General features: G+C 43.9%; 1 protein-coding gene across 1 annotated transcript in view; it reads left to right on the plus strand.

The window, feature by feature from the left end:
* The window catches only part of LOC119972134 (centrosome and spindle pole-associated protein 1), a 354,916-nt gene that overhangs the window by 267,227 nt on the left and 67,003 nt on the right, over positions 1–20,686 (plus strand). The window contains exons 20-21 of the mRNA XM_038808467.1: positions 6,546–6,695; positions 19,141–19,287. Coding sequence (XP_038664395.1) covers positions 6,546–6,695; positions 19,141–19,287 — 297 coding nt within the window. The remainder of the gene's footprint in view (positions 1–6,545; positions 6,696–19,140; positions 19,288–20,686) is intronic.

Consider the following 20,686-nt stretch of genomic DNA (forward strand, 5'->3'; position numbering starts at 1 on the left):
TCCAATCTCTGCTCCACACGGTCAGTCCCCATCTTAATCGGATCCAGGTAGTCTTTTCTTTGCTGAGAAAGTCCACCAGCTGCTCTGTTGGCCACTGGGCCGGCAATTTCAGTCCCTGACCCTCCGCCATATTCTCCAGTGCTGGAGACTCCAGTCCCTTCTTCTACCAACGATCTCTCCTTTTCAGACCACTTGTGGTCCACGCAGCCACACACTGGTAGGGAATCCCTCTCCTCGACCTCACCATCTCCTGTTTTGTCGATCAAATCCCCCATAAATCGAGGAAAAAGGTCCCCAAGGTCCACCACGAGCGGGAGCTACCAAATAAGTGACCACTCACTCCATGGCTGCCACTGGAAGCCTCTTAATCCAATTATACTGTCATTATTACTGTCTGCATTGCTGCCTTTGTTATTTAACACGTTACAAACCAAGAATTAGAACTGAGATGATTTAAACGATGTAGTTCAAACAACATTGATAATCTTATGGCGCCAAAATTGGACTTAATTTTTTTAAATAACTTTGTTCTTGGAGTAAGTAGTGAATTGAATTTTGTTCTTCATTGTGATTGAAACTTTAGTACATCTATTCATAGGTTTGCAGCTCTGATGTATACAGATCATTTAAAAACTTTTGATCCTGAAAAGACAAACTGGTCATTCCGATATACAAGAAATGAATAGGAATCTATTTTTTTTTTAAAAAGTATTTTTATTGGCATTTTCAATTTTGCATAGTGAAACTTTGCGTCTGATATTTAACAATTTATACAGTTCTTATGTACATAAATTCCTTCTTGATATATCTTCTCTTCCCCCCCAATCCCTGACTCCTCCTTGGTGTCCCCCTCTTCCGTTCTGGGTGTCGGCCCTCTTCCCCATGTGTAGCTCTGGCTGTTCTGGTACTCTGAAGATTGTCACTCATGGGCACGGCTCCACCCTCACCCCTACAACCTTGGACATTGCCTCAAAGGATGTCCAGAACCCTACAAGTCTGGGGCAAGCCCAGAACATGTGGGTGTGGTTGGCTGGGCCTCCCTCGCACCGTTCACATTTATCTTCCACCACCAGGAAGAACCTGTCCATTTGGGTTCTGGTTAGGTGTGCTCTGTGCACCACTTTAAACTGCATGAGGCTGAGCCTTGTGCAGGAGGAGGTGGAGTTGGCCTTGCTCAGTGCTTTGCTCCAGAGTCCCCAGCCTACTTCCATCCCCAGTTTGTCCCCCACTTAGGAATATATTTATATTTGAAAATTTAGATCTGGATACATACACAATTGCCATTTTCTTCAGTTTTTAAAGAAAATATTTTTATTACGACATTTATAATTTTAACATTCAGGTATCAAAAGGAACAAAACAAGATAAACAACACATGCACCCAGTAACAAACCGCAGCCAACAATTTTTACACAAACAGGACCTCCTTCTCCAGCCCCCCTTCCACTGTCTTCCTAACCTTACTTAACCCCCCATGACACCTGCCACCTCCAGCCAAACCCCTGTAGCGATCCCCTCAAGACGATGTTGATTTTCTCGAGTCTGAGAAACCCCGCCATGTCACTAACCCATACCCTGACTTTGGGGGCTTCGAATCCCTCCATCCTAGTAGGATCTGTTTCTGGGCCACCAGGGAGGCAAAGGCCAGAACATCGACCTCTCTCACCCCCTGGGCTCCCGGATCTTCCGACACACCAAAGATCACCACCTCTGGACTCGGTACCTCCCTCATCTTTAATACTTCTGACATGACGTCCACAAACCCCTGCCAGAAACCCCTCAGCCTCGGACATGCCTAGAACATATGGACATGTGTCGCAGGTCCCCCTGCAGAGCGCCCACAACTCCTCAAAGAATCTGCTCATCCGGGCCACCATAATGTGCGCCCTGTGGACCACCTTGAATTGTATCAGGTTGAGCCTGGCACACGACGAGGGTGCATTGACTCGCCTCAGGGCCTCCTCTCATAATCCGGCCTCCAACTCCCCACCCAGCTCTTCTTCCCACATTCGATCCCCGCCTGCTGCCACCTCCAGAACCCCCAATCCAGCCGCCCCGGAGCAAACCGGTGATTATCACATATCAGTGCCCACACCGATGCCCCCTCGAGCCCCATGTGCTGTCGCCACTGTCCCCACATCCTCAGGGCTGCCAGAACTACCTGGCTTGTGGAGTACCTGGCCGGCAAGAACGGCAGAGGTGCCATTAACAGTGCCTCTGAACTCATGCCCCTACATGAGGCTGCCTCCACCTGCTCCCAAACCGACCCCGCCCCCACTACCCATTTCCTGACCATCGCTATGTTTGCAGCCTAATAATAATTTATAAAGTTCACAAGAGCCTGCCCCCCTCGCCCCCGCTCCAGCAACACCTGCTTCATCCATAAGGTTTTACCTGCCCACAAACCCCGAGATCGCCGCATTCACTTTTTTAAAGAACGCTTTGGGGATAAAAATTGAAAGGCTCTGAAAGACGAACAGGAACCTCGGGAGAACCGTCATTTTCACTGTCTGCATCCTCCCTGCCAATAACAGCGGAAGCGCATCTCACCTCCGAAAGTCCCCCTCATCTGTTCTGCCAACCGACCCAGATTCAGCTTGTGTAGCTGAATCCCCTGCTACCTGGATGCCCAAATACCAAAAGCTCCCCCCTACCAACTAGAACGGCATCTCCCAAATATCTTCTCCTGCCCCCTCGCCTGAATTGCAAAGACCTCACTCTTGCCAATGTTCAATTTATACCCTGAAAACCGACCAATTCCTCTAAAATCCCCATAATCCCTCCAATTCCCCCCAGATGGTATGAAATGTACAGATGCAGATCATCCGCGTATAGCGAAACCCTGTGCCCTCCCCACCCCTGCCAGACCCCTGATGTTCTCAGTGCCATCGCCAAAGGCTCTATAGCCAGGGCAGTGGGGAAAGTGGGCACCCTTGCCTCGTTCCCCGGTGGAGCCTGAAATAGTCTGAACTCACCAGGTTCGTCAGCACACTCGCCACCGGCGCCTGATATAACCCACACATATCCACGTATAGTCCACAAATCCCTGCCCAAACCCAAACCGCCCCAGGACCTCCCATAGATATTCCCACTCCACCTGATCAAAGGCCTTCTCTGCGTCCATGGCTAACACCATCTCTATCTTTCGTTCCTCTGGAGGCATAATAATCAGATTAAGTAGCCTCCTGATGTTGGCTGCCTGATGCCTCCCCTTCATGAACCCTGTATGATCTTCCCCTATCACCCCGGCACACAATCCTGTATTCCCGTGGCCAAGATCTTAGCCAATAGTTTGGCATCTACATTTTGCAGGGAAATCGGTTTGTATGACCCACATTGTTCTGGGTCCTTTTCCCGCTTCAAAAAGAGGGAGATCGAAGCCTGCGACAGCTTGGGGGAACACTTTCAGCTCCCTTGCCTTAGCAAGCAGCGGCCCCAATAAATTCTTATAAATTCCACCAGGTACCCGTCCGGACCCGGGGCCTTGCTCAATTGCATCGCCTCCAGCCCCTCCACCACTTCTACCAGCCCGATTGAGGCCCCCAGACCCTCCACCAACTCCTCATCCACCTTCGGGAACTCCAACCCCTCTAAAAACCATCTCATCGCCTCCACCTCAGCTGGGGATTCCGATTCGTACAACTTCATGTAAAAGTCCCTAAACGTTCCATTCACCCCCGTCGGGTCCAAGACTGTATTCTCTCCTGCATCCTTCACTTTCCCGATCTCCCTCGCAGGCTCCTGCTTCCTCAACTGGTCCGCTAACTTCCTGCTCGCCTTCTCCCCATACTCATAGAATCATAGAATTTACAGAAGGAGGCTATTCGGCCCATTGAGTCTGCACCAGCTCTTGGAAAGAGCTCCCTACTTAAACTCACGCCTTCTTCTGAACCCCGTAACCCAGTAATCCCAGCTAACCTTTTTGGAGGCAAAAGGCAATTTATCTTGACCACTCCACCTAATCTGCACATCTTTCGACTGTGGGAGGAAACCAGAGCACCCGGGGGAAACCCACTCAGACACGGAGAGAACGTGCAGTCTCCGCACAGACAGTGACCCAAGCCGGGAATCGAACTTGTAACACTGGAGCTGTGAGACAACTGTGCTAACCACTGTGCCGCCATACAGCCCCCCCGCTCATATTCCGCCCCTCTCGCCCTTCTCAACTGCCCCACCGCCTTTCCCTTAGATAGTAGCCCAAACTCTATCTGCAGCCTCTGCCGTTCCTTTAGTAGCCCCACCTCCTGGAAATGTGCGACCACTCACACCATGGCCGCCACTGGAAGTCGGCCATTTTCTTCATTCATGTATCTTCCACATAGCTTGGGATTAGTTTATCAATCAGAATATGAAATCACACATTAATGAGCGATGGGGATTTTCAAACATTCCTGCAGTTATGAAATGATGGCAAGATCTTGGGCCAAGACTCTTATTTACCCTTTCCTTTCCACCCGAGGTAAAGCCCATCACAATGAAATGATATGTTTCAAATATTAAGGAATTGACATAGCTTATCGCTGCATAGATGGACTTCAAGACATATGGTATGGATTTTGTCAGGGCTAAACACAACATTGATTTTCCACATATTATGCATGTACAATGTCATCCTTTTAGAGTGTGCTGTGATGCTACTAAGTCATTCATAGTTTCCTTTGCTTCAGCTTCTGCTATTGCTTCTGCTGGTGGGTGACAATTGTAAGGAATGTCCTGAAGCACATGAAAAGGTCTGGCAGGTGCCCCGTTTTGTTCCTTTTGTGCTGCAGAGTGGGACTATCTGATAAATCTATTGAATTCTTGTGAGCTGAAACTCCTTTCACCAGTACCACCAGTTTACTGGCTGTCATCTTGATTGCAGAGTAGTTGAACTCTTGCATTTATAATGGATCCTCTGTGTGTAACCTGGCATTTAGATAGAGGTGTACTTAAATCAAAGAAAGAGGAAATCATACCTATTATAAATAATTAACCATTTTCCTGATCTTATAAAATCTCATTTACTAAACTCTATCCATTGGACCAAAGACAAATCTTTGAGGATCTATATTGACTCAGCCAGTTTACTCTAAATCATAGATCATAGAATTTACAGTGCAGAAGGAGGCCATTCGGCCCATCGGGTCTGCACGGGCTCTTGGAAAGAGAACCCTACCCATGGTCAACACCTACATCCTATCCCCATAACCCAGTAACCCCACCCAACACTAAGGGCAATTTTGGACACTAAGGGCAATTTATCATGGCCAATCCACCTAACCTGCACATCTTTGGACTGTGGGAGGAAACCGGAGCACCCGGAGGAAACCCACGCAGACACGAGGAGGATGTGCAAACTCCGCACAGACAGTGGCCCAAGCCGGAATCGAACCTGGGACGGAATTGAAGCACGGAACCCTCAAAACATCTTAGATGTGTTACAGATACTCTGCTATCAATTTTGCATTGACTCAAATATTTATCCCTACAAAAGTCAAGTTAGCTCCAATGTTTTTTTTATAATTTTTGCCAGCTAAGGAGTTGGGCAAAGAAATATAGAGCAAATTCTAATTTGGTAATTCGGGTTTAATTATGGATTTACCTATCACATTTGTTCACAAGAAATAAATAATTTTAAAATGATAGAAGTTTACACTGTATATGTCGACCAAATACTACTTGTATTTCACAGATGAAGTATGAAAAGGTGTTAAGATTGTCATACAGTACAAACTTGACTAGTCACATAGTAACTACCTTCATACCTCTGATTACTAATGAAGATATTTGAACATTACCTGAACAGTAGGCATTGGGGGTCGCCAACTTTTTTGCAATAGATTAGCCTGCTGCCAACAAATTTAGATGGTGATGCAGCAGCTTATCAATTGACTCACAGCTTCCTTATGCAGTTACCTGAAAGTGGTTGCTGAGCCTGCCACAAGGCCGGGTTAAGCAGGCAAAAATATTCTCTAAACTCTCATCATGATACCATAGCTTCAGAGATGAGTGTTAAAGACAGAGTATAATAATTTAGGATAAGGGAGATTATATTTGCTGTTAATTCTTGCTATTTGTTGTGGACATTCTTATCATTGTGGAAAATAATTGACATTCTATCATTTCAATTTCTGAAGTTGATTAAATTCAGACACTATATTGGGAATGAACCAAGCTCCATTGCTGCAGTCCTCCATGCCATTTTTCAGGGAATAAAGTTTATTATTTTATAACTTATGCACACATTTTTGCATTCCCAAGATTTATTTGCTTAGTATTGTTATTCTTTATGTATAAATTAATTTAAATCATGAGCAAATAGAATTGAATGGTTTACTACCCTTAACTAAATTAAACACGAACTGAAGATCAGTCAAGCATGAGGATCTAATGCAACAGAGTTGGAATGACAAGCTAATTTGAAGTTTGAAAATTTAAAGGAACAGCACCCATAAGGATGATTTTTTTCCCCTCCCCTTGGGGAATATTGGGATTTTAGTAAGAATCAGCTTTGAACAAAACAATTATAAGTGAAGAGCTTTGAATTTGTTTTTATTGTATTCCAGATTGAAGAGAAGCGACGCAAGGCAGAAGAGGAACGTGAAAAATGCAAACTTGAAGAGCAACAAGAGGAGAAACGCCTAGCTGAACAGAGGATACTAATTGCAAAAGAGCTTGAAGAAGAGCAAGAAAAGAAACGCCAAAAAGAAGAGGAGGTAGTCTTTTGTTTCAGTCTCCGGTGTAACCAGACTGTGCTTAATTTGTTTAGTAGTTTCAGGGAGTGGAAGCTACATTAGTTACATAAAATTCTTGTTCGGGTATGAGTGCACACCTCAGGAAGGTTATATTCCTTTGGAGTGTGAGCAGTGCTGATTCACCAGAAGGATACTTGGGTTAAAAGAGTTATGAGGACATGTTGCATAGAGTAGACGTGTATTTCACAATTTACAAAAGATTAAGGGCTGATCAAATTGGGTGTTTAGGATAATTAAAGGTGTTAACAGAGAGCAACTATTTCCTCTGGTGGTGGTGGGAGCATAAATACCCTTACAAGTAGAATGGCAAAACAGGCTCAAGGGCTTGAATGTTCTCCTGGTCTTTATTAGTGTGTGTATGTGTATATATTTATATCTATATATATAGATATAAATATATAATTAAATATGCATTATATATGAAGAGAGGGGGGATAGGTTTGGATTGCTTTCTTTAGAACAGAGAAGGCTGAGTAGGGTCCTGATAGAGGTGTATAATGATATGAGGGGTATGGATCGGGTGGATAGGAAGCAGCTGTTCCCCTTAGTTAAAGGGTCAATAACGAGGGTTGTATAACTTTAAGGTGAGGGCATTTGAGCAAAAAGGTTTTAATGGTGGGAGTCTAGAATGCACTACCTGGAGAGTAGTAGAAGTGAGAAATCTCACAACCTTTAAAAAGTACATGGATGAGGACTTAAAATGTCATAATGTTCAAGGCCATAGATCGTATTGGAAAGTGGGATTAGAGTGGATTTAGTGTATTTTATCGGTGCAGGTGCGATGGGGCAAAGGGCCTCTTTTGTACTCGATGACTCTGGATGTATAGTTTTGTATTTAAATCAATATTGTTACCCCACAAAATGTAAATGTGGACCAGGTGAGCCATTAGCATGGGCACTGGAACTTGTGCCAAAAGTATGCACAGGCAGATTGTGATATCGGTCAATGTTTAACACTACTTTGACTGTAGTTCAGTAAACTTCGAGCTCAACCCTGCAGAAATTGCTTTCATAACCTTGCACTGGTGAACATGTATTCATCAGCTGGAAGTGTTCCCCTCTTCACCATAACCACTGACATTCACTTCTCTCAGATCAGTTGCTGATTTATTTCTTCTGCATGATGCTACGGCAGTGTAAGTGCTTGGAGGTGTGCACTGGTATTTAAAGTTGTTGAAGTCTATAGATAGTTGTGTGCTACAAGTTTCAGACTTTAGTTCTCATTTCAAGGGTTTTTCTCTTTATGACAATCTGTTCAGCTTTCTCTGCTGCTTCCCTTTCTTCTGCAGCCCACCAAGACACACTTCCTCTAAGGCTTCCCCTGTCCTATGCCTGAATTCCTCCAGTTTCTTCCTATCTCCCTTCCTGCTCTCTCAGAACTCACCTTGTTGATGAGACCCATCTTTTTGTTTCTTTAACCTATTCCCACTAATCTGCTGACCATCCAATTTCCCTTCCTGCCTTCAATGTTAGCTGATGTTGTTAATAGCTTGTTCTGCTCAGATACTATTCCTTTGTCCTCCAAATCTGCTATTATCATCTTCCTTCTCAAAATACCAAACCTTGACCCCTTTCACCCATGCAAATATTGCTCCATCCCCAACCTCCCTTGCCTATCAAATCCTTTAATTATCATCGTTCCACAGACCACTTTTCTCAGAACACCAGTTATGGATCCCTGCAATCAGGTTTCTGCCCTTGTCATTGTACCAAAAGACTCTGAACCAAAGTTACAAATAATATCCTGTCACAGCAGTAAACTTGCTCACTTACATTGGCTTCTGGCAATGATTTTAAAACTCTCGTTCTTGTTTTGAATTCCATCCATGTTCCCACCCCTATCTCTCTAATCGCCTTCAACGGTACAGGCACCCCTCCCCCCAACAAAACAGATCTCCACTAATTCTGGTCTCTTTAGTATTCACAATTTTAATCTCTTTCATTGGTGACTGTGCCTTCAACTGGCAAGGCCATAAATCTTTTTCAGTGAGCATTTAAATGTTAATCACATTGCTGTGCATTTGGAGTCACATGTTGACCAGACCAGGTAAGGATGGCAGATTTCCTTCCCTAAAGGGCATTAGTGAACCAGATTTTTTTTTGTGACAATCAACAGTGGTTTCATGGTCATTTGACTTATAATTCCAGATTTTTATTGAATTCCAAATCCACCATCTGCCATGGTGGAATTCGAACACGGATCCCCAGAGCATTACCCTGGGTCTCTGGATTACTAATCCAGTGACAATACCACGATGCCACCACCTTCATCAGAATGCACTGCTTTAGAATATGGTGCAGGCAAATTCAATTACGGCCCTTAAAAAGGAATTGGACAATTATCTGAAGAGAAAAAATTGTAACGATGTGGGGGAAAAGGCAGGGGAGTGGAAATGGGTGTTATTCTCATAGATGGTAGGTATGTACATGACAGGCAGACTGGTCTCCTGTACTGTAACCATTCTATGATACTATTCTGTGATACTCCTTCAGTGACCAGCTGTTGTGTGACTATATTCAAAAGCATTATCATAAAATCATACAATCCCTACAGAATGCAGAATGAGGCGAAGCCCATTGGAACAGCATCTCCCACATCTACATCATGTGTAACCATGCCAACTTATTTCCACAAACCTGCCCATCTGATATTAATAACTCTTTCAGGTTAGTTTGTTTCTCCTCTGGAAGGTAACTCAAAAATTTATCCCAATTTTTAAGATCATCCTTGTGATTCAGTTTAATTTGAGGAATGTTAAATTCAGAGTCATCTGAATTTGGTTCTTCTTTTTGAGTTAGAATTACTAAAACCTCCTCCTTTTGCTTTCCTTCCCTTTCAAAGTACCTTTTAAGCATATTCACATGACACACTCAGTGAGTATTCCTTCTATCTGTCGTTCGCACCAAATAATTCACCTCACTCAATTTCCTTTCAATCTGATAAGGTCCACAAAACCTAGCTTTTAAAGGTTTACCTGCCACTGGTAACAATACTAAAACTTTATCTCCACTGGCAAAACTAAGAACTTTTGCTTTCTTGTCCGCTACCCGTTTCATCACGTGTTGTGCAACATTTAAATGTTGTCCAGCCAATTCACCTGCTTTATTTAATTGTTCCTTAAAGTTAGACAAATAATCCAATAATGTAATTTCAGACTGCTCACTCACCAATTTCTCCTTAATCAAAACCAAAAATTAGTTCAAAAGGACTGAATTTGGTTGACTTATTAGGTGCATCCCGAATTGCAAACAGTACGAATGGAATTCCTTTATCCCAATCCTCTGGATAATCTTGACAATAAGCCCTCAACATTGTCTTTAACATCTGATGCCATCATTCTATCGCTCCCTGTGATTCTGGTTGATATGCAGTTGATTTAAATTGTTTTACTCCTAAGCTATCTATAACCTCCTTGAATAACCTTGAGGTAAAATTTGATCCTTGATCCGATTGTATTTCTGTAGGTTGTCCATATGTAGTAAAAAATGTAAGTAACCTCTCCACAATCTTTTTAGCTGTAATATTACGTACTGGAATGGCCTCTGGAAACCTAGTAGACACATCAATTATAGTCAAAAGATATTGATTACCACTTTTAGTTTTAGGAAGCGGTCCTACGCAATCAATTAGGACCCTTTTAAAAGGTTCCTCAAATGCTGGAATGGTATTAAGGGTGCTGGTTTTATCACCGCTTGAGGATTCCCTATCACTTGACATGTGTGACATGATCGACAAAATTTAACTACATCTTTATGTAGTCCAGGCCAACAACATTTATTTTGTATTTTAGCTTGAGTCTTTCCGTTCTCCCATATGACCTCCGACTGGTATGTCATGTGTTACTCGCAACACCTCCTTTCTATACCCTATCGGCAATACCACTTGATGAACATCTGCCCACTTTTCATCCGCCTGCATATGTAAAGGTCTCCATTTTCTCATTAAGACATCATTTTTAAGGTAATAACATTCTGGTATACACTCCGATTCCTCTTGCGTGTATATTTTCTGATACATCCGTTTTATTTCTGCATCTTTCTGCTGTAACTCCGCCAACTTTCCTGAACTAAAAATATCTGCCTCATCCTCCACCTGTTCTTGTTCTTTTCTAACCATCTGATCAAAAATCATTTCTGAGGGCAGCACGGTGGCACAGTGGGTTAGCCCTGCTGCCTCATGGCGCCGAGGTCCCAGGTTCGATCCCAGCTTTGGGTCACTGTCCGTGTGGAGTTTGCACATTCTCCCCGTGTTTGCGTGGGTTTCTCCTCCACAACCCAAAGATGTGCAGGCTAGGTGGATTGGCCACGCTAAATTGCCCCCCTTAATTGGAAAAAATGAATTGGGTACTCTGAATTTATTTTTAAAAATCGTTTCTGAAAATTGAACTTCAACTTTATCTTCACTCTTTGATTTCTTCTCTTATCTTAACATATGACTTTGCGACCTTGTTACTACACAATCAGGAAAAATCCCAGGATATTTGTCCTTCAACAATTCAGTTGTTTGATTTTCCACTGGCTTATCAACCACAGAAGGCATCACTCCCACCTGCGATCCAGCCATATCATTACCCAAAATAAACTGTATTCCTGGACAAGATAGTTTCCCTATTACTCCTACTACCACATCACCACTCTTCACTGGACTTTCCAATCTCACTTTATATAATGGAACACTACTCTTCTCACCCTGAATTCCACAATAACCACCTTTTCTGGCAATATTCCTCCCAAACTACATAACTTCTCATCTCTTAATATCAAAAATTGACTAGCTCCCATATCTCTTAAAATTCTGACTTCTTTATCTACTCCTCCTGGTGCACATGAGTAAATTTTACCCACACAAGTAAATTCTTTAAGTGATCTGGCACTTTCTTATAAATCACCTCTTTGGTCAAGCTTTTGCACCACCTTCGCTTCAATTGGGCTTTCCTTTTCCGCTTTAACAAACCCCATTGGCTTATCCTGTTTTACCACATCAGTGTTCCCAGTACTTTTCTTCAACCCCCAACACTGTGACTTTACATGGCCTACTGTATTACAGTAAAAACATCTTAAAATTTTCATTTCTCTTCCATCCTCCTGGATTGGATTTCTTTTTTAGTCTGAGGTACATTATCCTTATTATCTCCCATCAGATCCTCTTTCCCTTCACCACCTAAGTATTTCTCATTTCCCTAGTTTCTATCCCTCACAGGCTGAAACTGATATTGGAAACCAAACTTTGATTTATGAACTAATTCATAATCATCTGCCATTTCTGCTGCTTATGCAGTTTTAACCCTCTTCCACATGAGTTCTCACTACATCAGGATTTGAATTTTTAAACTCCTCCAAAATTATCATTTCTCTAAGAGCTTCATACATTTGGACTATTTTCAAAGCCCTTATCCACCTATCAAAGTTATTCTGTTTGATCCTTTCAAATTCTATGTATGTTTGATCAGGTTATTTCCTTAAATTTTCTAAACCTTTGTCAGTAGGCTTCAGGCACTAGTTCATATGCACCTAAGACGGGATGAAAAAATCCACCTTCTCATAAGCCCCAGAAAACTCCTCTGATAGTGATGCTAACACTTCATAGCTCCACCTACCAATATTGTTTGAATCAGTAATACCCACATGTCCTATGACCAATTCATTTGTTTAGCTCCCTTCTCAAATGAAATTAAAAAGCCTTCTCCATACTTCTCATCAAACCTTGGAAATGCTTGCACATATTTAAATACATCCCCACCAAACCTTTGTCTATGACATTCTTGCTCACTTTCCTCAGACTGTACGTTTCTCTTTACCTCCGCCAATTTTAACTGACTTTCACGTTGCATGGCCAGTTTCTGAAGTTAAAAGTCTCTCCCTTTTTCTTTTTCCCTGATCTGTAGCTCCCCTTCTCTCGTTTTTTGTTCTGCTAGGGCTATTCATTCTTTTTCCTTCATTTCATATTCAAGCTGCTTTAATTCTTTTTCATGTTCAAGCTGTTTGATTTGTAATTGAATTCTTGCCATTTCCAATGACTCTGACTGTGTCTCAGGCAATTTTATGTGCTCAGCTACTGCCGCAATTACCTCTTTTCGTATTCTATAAGGCAATTTTAACTGCAATATTTTTGCCAAATTTAAAATCCCTTTCTTGTCTCCGCTTGTAAGGTACTGCGTGTGACTTTGTCCACCCCAAAAAACTTTCTGAACCTCTGAAAGAGTCATTGTCCACAACACATTCCCTATTTAAACTTGAAAACCAACACAAATATGCCCACCCCTCACTATTTTTAAGTTCACTCAGCCAACCCAATCACAAAAGATGGACTTTGATCCCACGAGCCTCCAATTTTGTTATGGGCCAGCGTTTACAAAACTTCAAAGTGTATTATGGAGTTCACTTGGCCAATAACTGTTTTTGATTTTCGTTACGATGAGCACAAGAGTCTGCCTTTGAGGTGTTATTCAACAGAGTTCTTAGGCGCTTTTAATCAAACAAACAAGCTTTATTCTACGAATTTAGTTAACATTTGTATAAACAGATAGTCAGAATTGTTATCAACTACAACCGTAAAGACACCACACAGCTACAGTAATTATGTATAACGCTTAATGAATTCCCCCTTTTAACTGTTCCAATTCAATAACAAATCCAAGTGAAACCAGAAACCCTTTTTAAAGGTGTGGCCCAGCACACGGAATTCTTACTGGTATAAGACTTGTTATTGATACTCTTGTTCCCCTTTCCAAACAGAAGGTTTGAATTCCTTCCAGAAAGCAATTATCTCTTTTAAGTTATCAAGTAGTCTGTAAACAGCTTTTAACATGAAGATAGAGAAACACGTCTTTCAACCTGTGCAGTTCAAAACCAGTCCAAACGCAAAGCGAAAGTAAAAACTCACAGAGCCGCAGCCTAGATCCACCCACACAATGACATCACTGAAGCCATGTGATAAGACAGAAACATTTCTTAAAGGGACACTCCCATGACAAGACTGTTAAAGTAGCTATTCAGTTCCTGTGCCATTTCTTTGTTTCCTATTATTATTTCTCCAGCCTCACTTTGCTATGGTCCAATGTATATTTTTGCCTCTCTTACCTTTTATATATTGAATAAAACTCTTCCTATTTATATTACTAGCTAGCTTACACTCATATTTCACCTTCTCCCCACTTATTGCTTTTTTAGTTGTGCTCTGCTCGCTTTTAAAGTCTTCCCGATCCTCTGGCTTCCCACTAATCCTTGCCACTTTGTATGCTTTTTCTTTTCCTTTCATGCTGTCCTTGACTTCCTTTGTCAGCCATGGATGCCTCACATGTTTATCTAGCTCTTTTCAGTTTCTGAACCGATCATTTTAAACTTTGAGGTTTTACATGAAAGACTTGTAACTATACTTATTTCTGGGGCTGGCTAATCCATAAACACCAAAAAAATGAGCAATAATTAGGCACACTCACTGGACAGCATAAGTTAGTATGAATATATTATTGCAGCTGAGTTAGAGGTCAGGTTATACTTGGCTATTAAAAGACTTTTGTATCAGTTATGTTTAATATGGAGTTGAGGAACTTCTGGTGGCGACATGTAGGTGGAGGTCGTATGTTGGGTGGCGCCTGCCAGAGCTTTTGTCTTTTGGCGCCTTTCACCCCAGATTTGGGGGAGAATTTTACATGATTGATTGTTAGAAAAGTTGCGGCAACCAAAGGATGTCAGAATACCAGAACAAGGGCTGGTTTAGCACAGTGGGCTAAACAGCTGGCTTGTAATGCATAACAATGCCAGCAGCGTGGGTTCAATTCCCATACCGGCCTCCCCGAACAGGCACCGGAATGTGGCGACTAGGGGCTTTTAACAGTAATTTCATTGAAGCCTACTTGTGACAATAAGCGATTCTTATTATTTTTATTAAAATATGAGAATATGAGAAGAAAAGATGCAAGCGATAGTCTGCCGGTGAGCTCAGGTTTCTATAAATCTGGGAGGTGTGAATGGTGGGAGGGGGGGTATGGGGATGATTACGGGAGAAGTGGTTTTGAGAGGAAGTGCCTGGGGGTTTCTGGGAAGGGGATGAGGGAGTAGTTGGCTGGCGGTGACCAGAGCTAGGGCCGGGCCCTGCCGACTGACCAGGGCCAGGTGTGGCAGGTATGACTGACAGGAGGGGCGGAGGGGTGTGGCAGATGAGACACCCAGTCCGTATGGTAACGTGGAACATGCGAGAGGGGGGGTGGAGCGCGGAAGCGGGGAAGAGGTGGAAGCCTGAGAGAGTTTTCTCACATTTGAAGAGCTTGAAAGCTGATGTGACACTGCTGCAACAGACCATTTAAGTGTGAAGAACCAGGTGAGGCTTCAGAAGAAGGACTGGGTTAGTCGGGTGTTCCACTCGGGCTTTGATTGTGGCGCCTGGGGTTGGGGTTGGGGGTAGTGATATTGGTGAGTAAGCGAATGAGGTTTCAGATGGAGAAGGTGGTGGCTGACCTGGGGAGTAGGTACGTCCTAGTGACGTGTGGTTTGGAGAGGGGATTAGTGGTGTTGGTTAGCATGTACGCCCCTAATTGGGATGACATAGAGGTTATGAAGAAGATGTTGGCTGCCATATCGAATTTAGATACGCACCAGTTAATACTGGGGTAGGGACTTGAATACAGTGCTGGATCCAAGGGTGGATAGGTGTAAGCTGTGTTCGCTTACTCTCTGGAGAGGGGGGCATTCAGTGGCGAGGGTGAGCAAAGCTGTTGTCTGCGTTTATGAAGGAGATGGGGTGTGGGGGAGGGGGTAGCCGTGGAGGTTTCTGTATCTGCTGAACAGGGAGTAATTGTTCTTTTTATTAATACACAATGTGTATTCAAGGATCGACTTTTTTATTATGGGGAAGATGTTGTTGGCGGAGGGAAGGAAAGCAGAAAACTTGTTGATTGTTATCTCGGGTCATGCTCCATATTTGGTGGATGTGGTCCTGGAGAAGGGACTGGCACAGAGACCAACGTGGAGGCTTTATGTGGGATTGTTGGCAGACCTGAATTCTTGTGCAAAGACTGGAAAGGTGATTGACGATTATGTGGAGCCTAATAGAACGGGGAGGTTTTGCTGTCAGTGGTGTGGGAGGCATTGAAGGCGGTGGTAAGGGGCTTGATCATCTTGTTTAAGGCTCGGGTAGACATGGAGGCAAGAGAGGAGTGGCAGCGGCTAGTAGAGGAAATTTTTTTAATGCAAGGTACATGGAAGATCCTACCTCGGATCTCTGGTGAGGAGAAAGGAATTACAGGCAAGGAATTACAATCACAGAAAACGTGGTTCGGCAGTTAAGGCAGGCAAAGGGGGCTGTATATGACTATGCGGAGGTCAGTCACTTGCTGGCAGCCCAGCTCTGCCGGCAGGCACCTGCGAGAGAGATTGTTCGGGTCCGGGATGGGGCAGAGGAGTTGCTGGTGGTGCTGGAGAAAATGAACAAGACATTGAGGAGTTTATTAAAAGGTCATATAGGCCAGAGCCCCAGGGGGCTGAGTTGGACATGAGGAATTTGTTTGGTGCAGTTGGAAGACGGAGCTGGAAGAAACAGTGGGGATGGGAGAGGTCGGGCGGCAATAGGAAGTTGCAGACGGGAAAGGCACCAAGGCAGAATGGGTTCCCGGTGAAGTTTTATAAGAAATTTCTTGATAGGTTGGCGCCACTTTTGGTGGAGACGTTTGAAGATGCAGTGGTTAATGGGGCACTGCCAAAGACGATGGGGCAGGCATCCATTTCATTGCTGATAAGGACCCAGTGGATTGAGGGCCTCTGCTAAATGTGGATGCCAAGATTTTGGCGAAGATGTTGGCCCTTAGGTTGGAAGTGTGCCTCCCGAAGTCGATTGGGGAGGATTAGAGGCGGTTCGTAAAGGGCATGCAGTTGTCGTCAAACCTGCGGCATCTGTTAAATGTGGTGCTTTCTCCAGCAGAAGGAAGGGAATCTGAGGTAGTGGTGGTGCTGGATGCAGAGAAGGCGTTGACCGTGTGGAGTGGGTTTATTTGTTTGCGGTGTTGGAGAGGTTTGGGATTGGGCCTAAGTTTGTGGCATGGGTTAAATTGCTGTATAGGGAACTGAAGGCGAGTGTGTGCACAAATTAGGTGAGTTGAGTTTGGGGTATTTTCCGTTGCAAAGGAGAATGAGGCAGAGGTGGCCCATGTCCCCCCTCCTGTTTGTGGTGGTGATAGAGCTTGTGGCCATAGTGCGGAAGTGCTGAGATAAATAGAAGAGGATGGTGGGGGTAGGGGGGGGGGGGGGGGGGGGGGGGGGGAGAGAAGAACACATCGAGTGTCTCTGTCTGCTGATGATCTGTTGATGTATATCTCCAACCTGGGTTCTTCAGTGCGGGATATAATGGAACTGGTTAGGAGATTTGGGGCGTTTTCAGGTTACAAGCTGAATCTGGAAAAGAGTGAGTGCTTTGTGGTGTCTTCTCTGGGAACGGGAGCCGGTTTGGGGGGTTTGCTGTTTCGGCTGGCAACTACCCACTTTAGGTATTTGGGAGTGCAAGTAGCTTAGGACTGGACCGGGCTCCGTAAGTTGAATTTCACGAGTGTGGTGGTCGACTCAAGGCGGACCTTTTGAGATGGGACAGCCTTCGTCTATCATTGGAAGGCTAGGTGCAGCTGAATATTTCGCCGCGGTTTTTATTTCTATTTCAGTGCCAGCCGGTCTTTTTGCCAAAAACGTTTTTTATGGGGATGAAATGGTTGATCTTGTTGTTTGTGTAGGCCTGTAAGATAGCGAGGATTAGGGGGATGGTGCTTCAGAGAGGGCAGCAGTTAAGGGGTCAGGCCCTTTCAAAAGTGTTGTACTTATACTGGGTGGTGAACGTGGAGAAGGTGCGGGGCTGGGTTAGGAAGTCGGAGGCTTTGTGGGTGAAGATTGAGGTAGGCTCTTTTAAGGAGTCGGGTCTGCGGGCGCTGGCAACGGCGCCGCTCCCGTTTGCCCCAGGGAAATATTCAGGGAGTCCGGTGGTGGTAGCCACGTTGAAGATATGGAGGTAATTGCAGCTGTACTTGAGGCTAGGGGAGGGGTCGATGTGGATGCCGAACTGAGGGAATCATGGGTTTGAGCCAGCTAGGCTGGATGCTAGATTTCGGGGATGGGAGGAGAGACGGTTGAGACAAATGAAGGACTTATTTCTGTATGGGCGGTTTGAGGGTTTGGAGGAGTTGGGAGAGAAGTCTGGTGTCCCGTGGGGGGAGGTTTTTAGGTCTATGCCGGTACAGGATTTTTCAAAGAAGATTTTCCTGACTTTTCTGATGGCACCGCCCTCCTAGCTGTTGGCAGGAGTGCTGTCGGTGATGGGGCTGGAGTGTGGGGGAGGGTCATCTCGGCGATCTATGGGATGATTTTGGAAGAGCATAGGGCATCTCTGGAGGGGGTTCAGGTCAAGTGGGAGATGGGGTTGGGGATGGCGCTGGAGATGGGGTTATGGTGTTAGGTGCTGAGAAGGGTGAATGCCTCGACCTCGTGTGCAAGGCTGGGGTTGATACAGTTAAAGGTGGTACATAAAGCGCACCTGACAAAGTCGAGAATGAGTCATTTGTTTGTGGGGGGGGGGGGGGGGGGGGGGGGGGGGAGTGAGGGCACATTTGTGAACAGTGTGGGAGGAGCCCGACCAATCACATACATATGTTCTGATCCTGCCTGAAGTTTGGGAAATTTTGGAGGTCGTTCTTCAGCATCATGTCGGTGATCTTGTGCGTGGATTTGGAGCCCAGTCTCCTGAGGGCCATATTTGGGGTGTCGAACTTGCCAAAGCTGTAAATGGGAGTGGGGGCAGATATTTTAGTCTTCGCTTCGCTATTTGCTTGCAGGCGGGTCCTTTTGGGGAGGTGAGCTTCTCCGCTCTGTGCTTCTGTATGGCTGGGAGATCTGTTGGAGGTCCTGTATTTGGAAAAGGTCAAATTTGTTTTGAAGAGGCGAGTGAGGGGTTCCACAAGTGATGGGGTTTGTTTGTATTAGATTTTAAGGAACTGGTTACTGTCAGCTGTTGGCAGAGTTTTCCTCCAGGTGCTCCGGTTTCCTCGAACAGTCCAGAAATGTGCAGGTTAGATGGATTGGCCATGCTAAATTGCACTTGGTGTGCAAAAAGGCTAGGTGGGGTTATTGGGTTAAGGGGATAGGGTGCAGGTGTGGGCTTGGGTGGCGTGCTCTTTCCAAGGGCTGCTGCAGACTCGATTGGCTAAATGGCCTCCTTCTGCACTGTAAATTCTATGATTCTATCAAAACGCAGAATGCAGGAAAAGCAGGTCTGTCATCATCGGTGGAGAAAGAAATCGTGTTAACATTTGGAGTCCAATATAATTCTTTTGGAACTTTTGGAAAAGCTCATATATGCATCAATGTTAAAGAAACATTTTAATGTAAATTTTATGTAACTGTACCTTGACCCCTCACCCTCCCCAACCCTTAGCAAAGAATTAAAAATGAAGAAATTGTACGGTTGGCCGAAGAACGTCGTAAAGTAGCAGAAAGAAAGAGAAAGGAAGAGGAAGAAAAGCAGGAGACAATATTTCGACAGCAACTCAAGAGTGAACTTTCAGCAAGGATAAATGAGAGGGTACAGAATCTTTTTGCTTTAGAATTTTAAAAAAATCTACAAGGGCAAACAAATTATGTTAAAATTACTCTGATCTTGTCTTAGTGGGTTACAACTGATAGCAAGATATTTACTGACATTTACTTATAATTCCTTAGCTGCATGTTAGTATCACGAGCACAGTAAGAGGAGAATGTCAATTGATAAAGAAAGGAATCCCATTTCCAGTAGCCTCTTATCCAGGCCATCCTGCAGTGATCCAAGGATGCAGACGTATCCTTACGTACTGCACCTGAGGAACATAATGCGAGTATGTTTCTCAGCAAATGGGGGAATATACTTGGGTAAGCCATAATTGACCTTGAAGGTATTTCTAAATTATGTTTTCTGAGGATTACTAGTTCGGGCATGGATGTTGACTGAAACAAAAAATATTTAGTAAAATATGTTCCAGATAGTCGTCATTCCGAAAAGGCAACTTCTATTGTATCCTTGAACTTCAGAACAGCTTTTTATACCCCTACCTGCTATTTGAAAAAAAAAATGAAACATTTCAGTGATTCTCTTCCAAATATGGTGAAATATGACAATTTTTTGGGGAAAATAACTGATCCAAACTGAAGCTGTGGACCAACAGTCTTATTGGCAGATCATGTTCCCGAATGTTTATATTCTCTTTCCAGAACATACTCATTGAAGCTTGTACCTGATCTATTATGATTTGTTTGGTTAGTACTCTCATAATTCCTGCTACAGTCAGGTGTCAAGAGCACAGATGAACACATTGTCCAACTGACTAAACTCCATTGTTTGTTCATCTTCATTGATTGTGGTCTGTAATGTACTCTCAAGAATAATAGGAACATAAGAGCCAGAGTCGGCCATTAGTCCCTTCGAACCTGCTCTGCAATTCGAGATCACTGATCTGATTGTGGTCTCCGATCCACTTTCTTGTCTGTCCTCCATAATCCTAAACTCCTTTGGCTATCAAAAATCTATCCAACACAACCTTGAATAAATTTGACTACAGTCTCCACTGCTATTTGGGGTAGAGTGTCCAACAGACTAACGACCCTCTGAGAGAAAAAACTCCTCATCTCCATCTAAAAAAGGAGACCTATTATTTTAAAACTGTGTTCTAGTTTTCCCCATGGAGGAAATATCCTTCCGGTGTCCACCCTATCAAGTCTACTCAGGATGTTACATATTTCCATAAGATGACCTCTCATTCTTCTAAACTCACAATGGGATGATGTCCAATCTGTTCAACCTTTCTTCATAAGATAAGCCCTTCATCCCCGAAAGAGTCAAGTGAACCTTCTCTGAACTGCTTCTAATGCATTTACATCCTTTTTCAAACAAGAAGACCAAAACTGTACACATTACTCCAGATGTTATCTCCCAAGGCCCTTTGCAGTTG

Source organism: Scyliorhinus canicula, chromosome 10 (assembly GCF_902713615.1).
Source record: "Scyliorhinus canicula chromosome 10, sScyCan1.1, whole genome shotgun sequence".
Taxonomy (NCBI): Eukaryota; Metazoa; Chordata; class Chondrichthyes; order Carcharhiniformes; family Scyliorhinidae; genus Scyliorhinus; species Scyliorhinus canicula.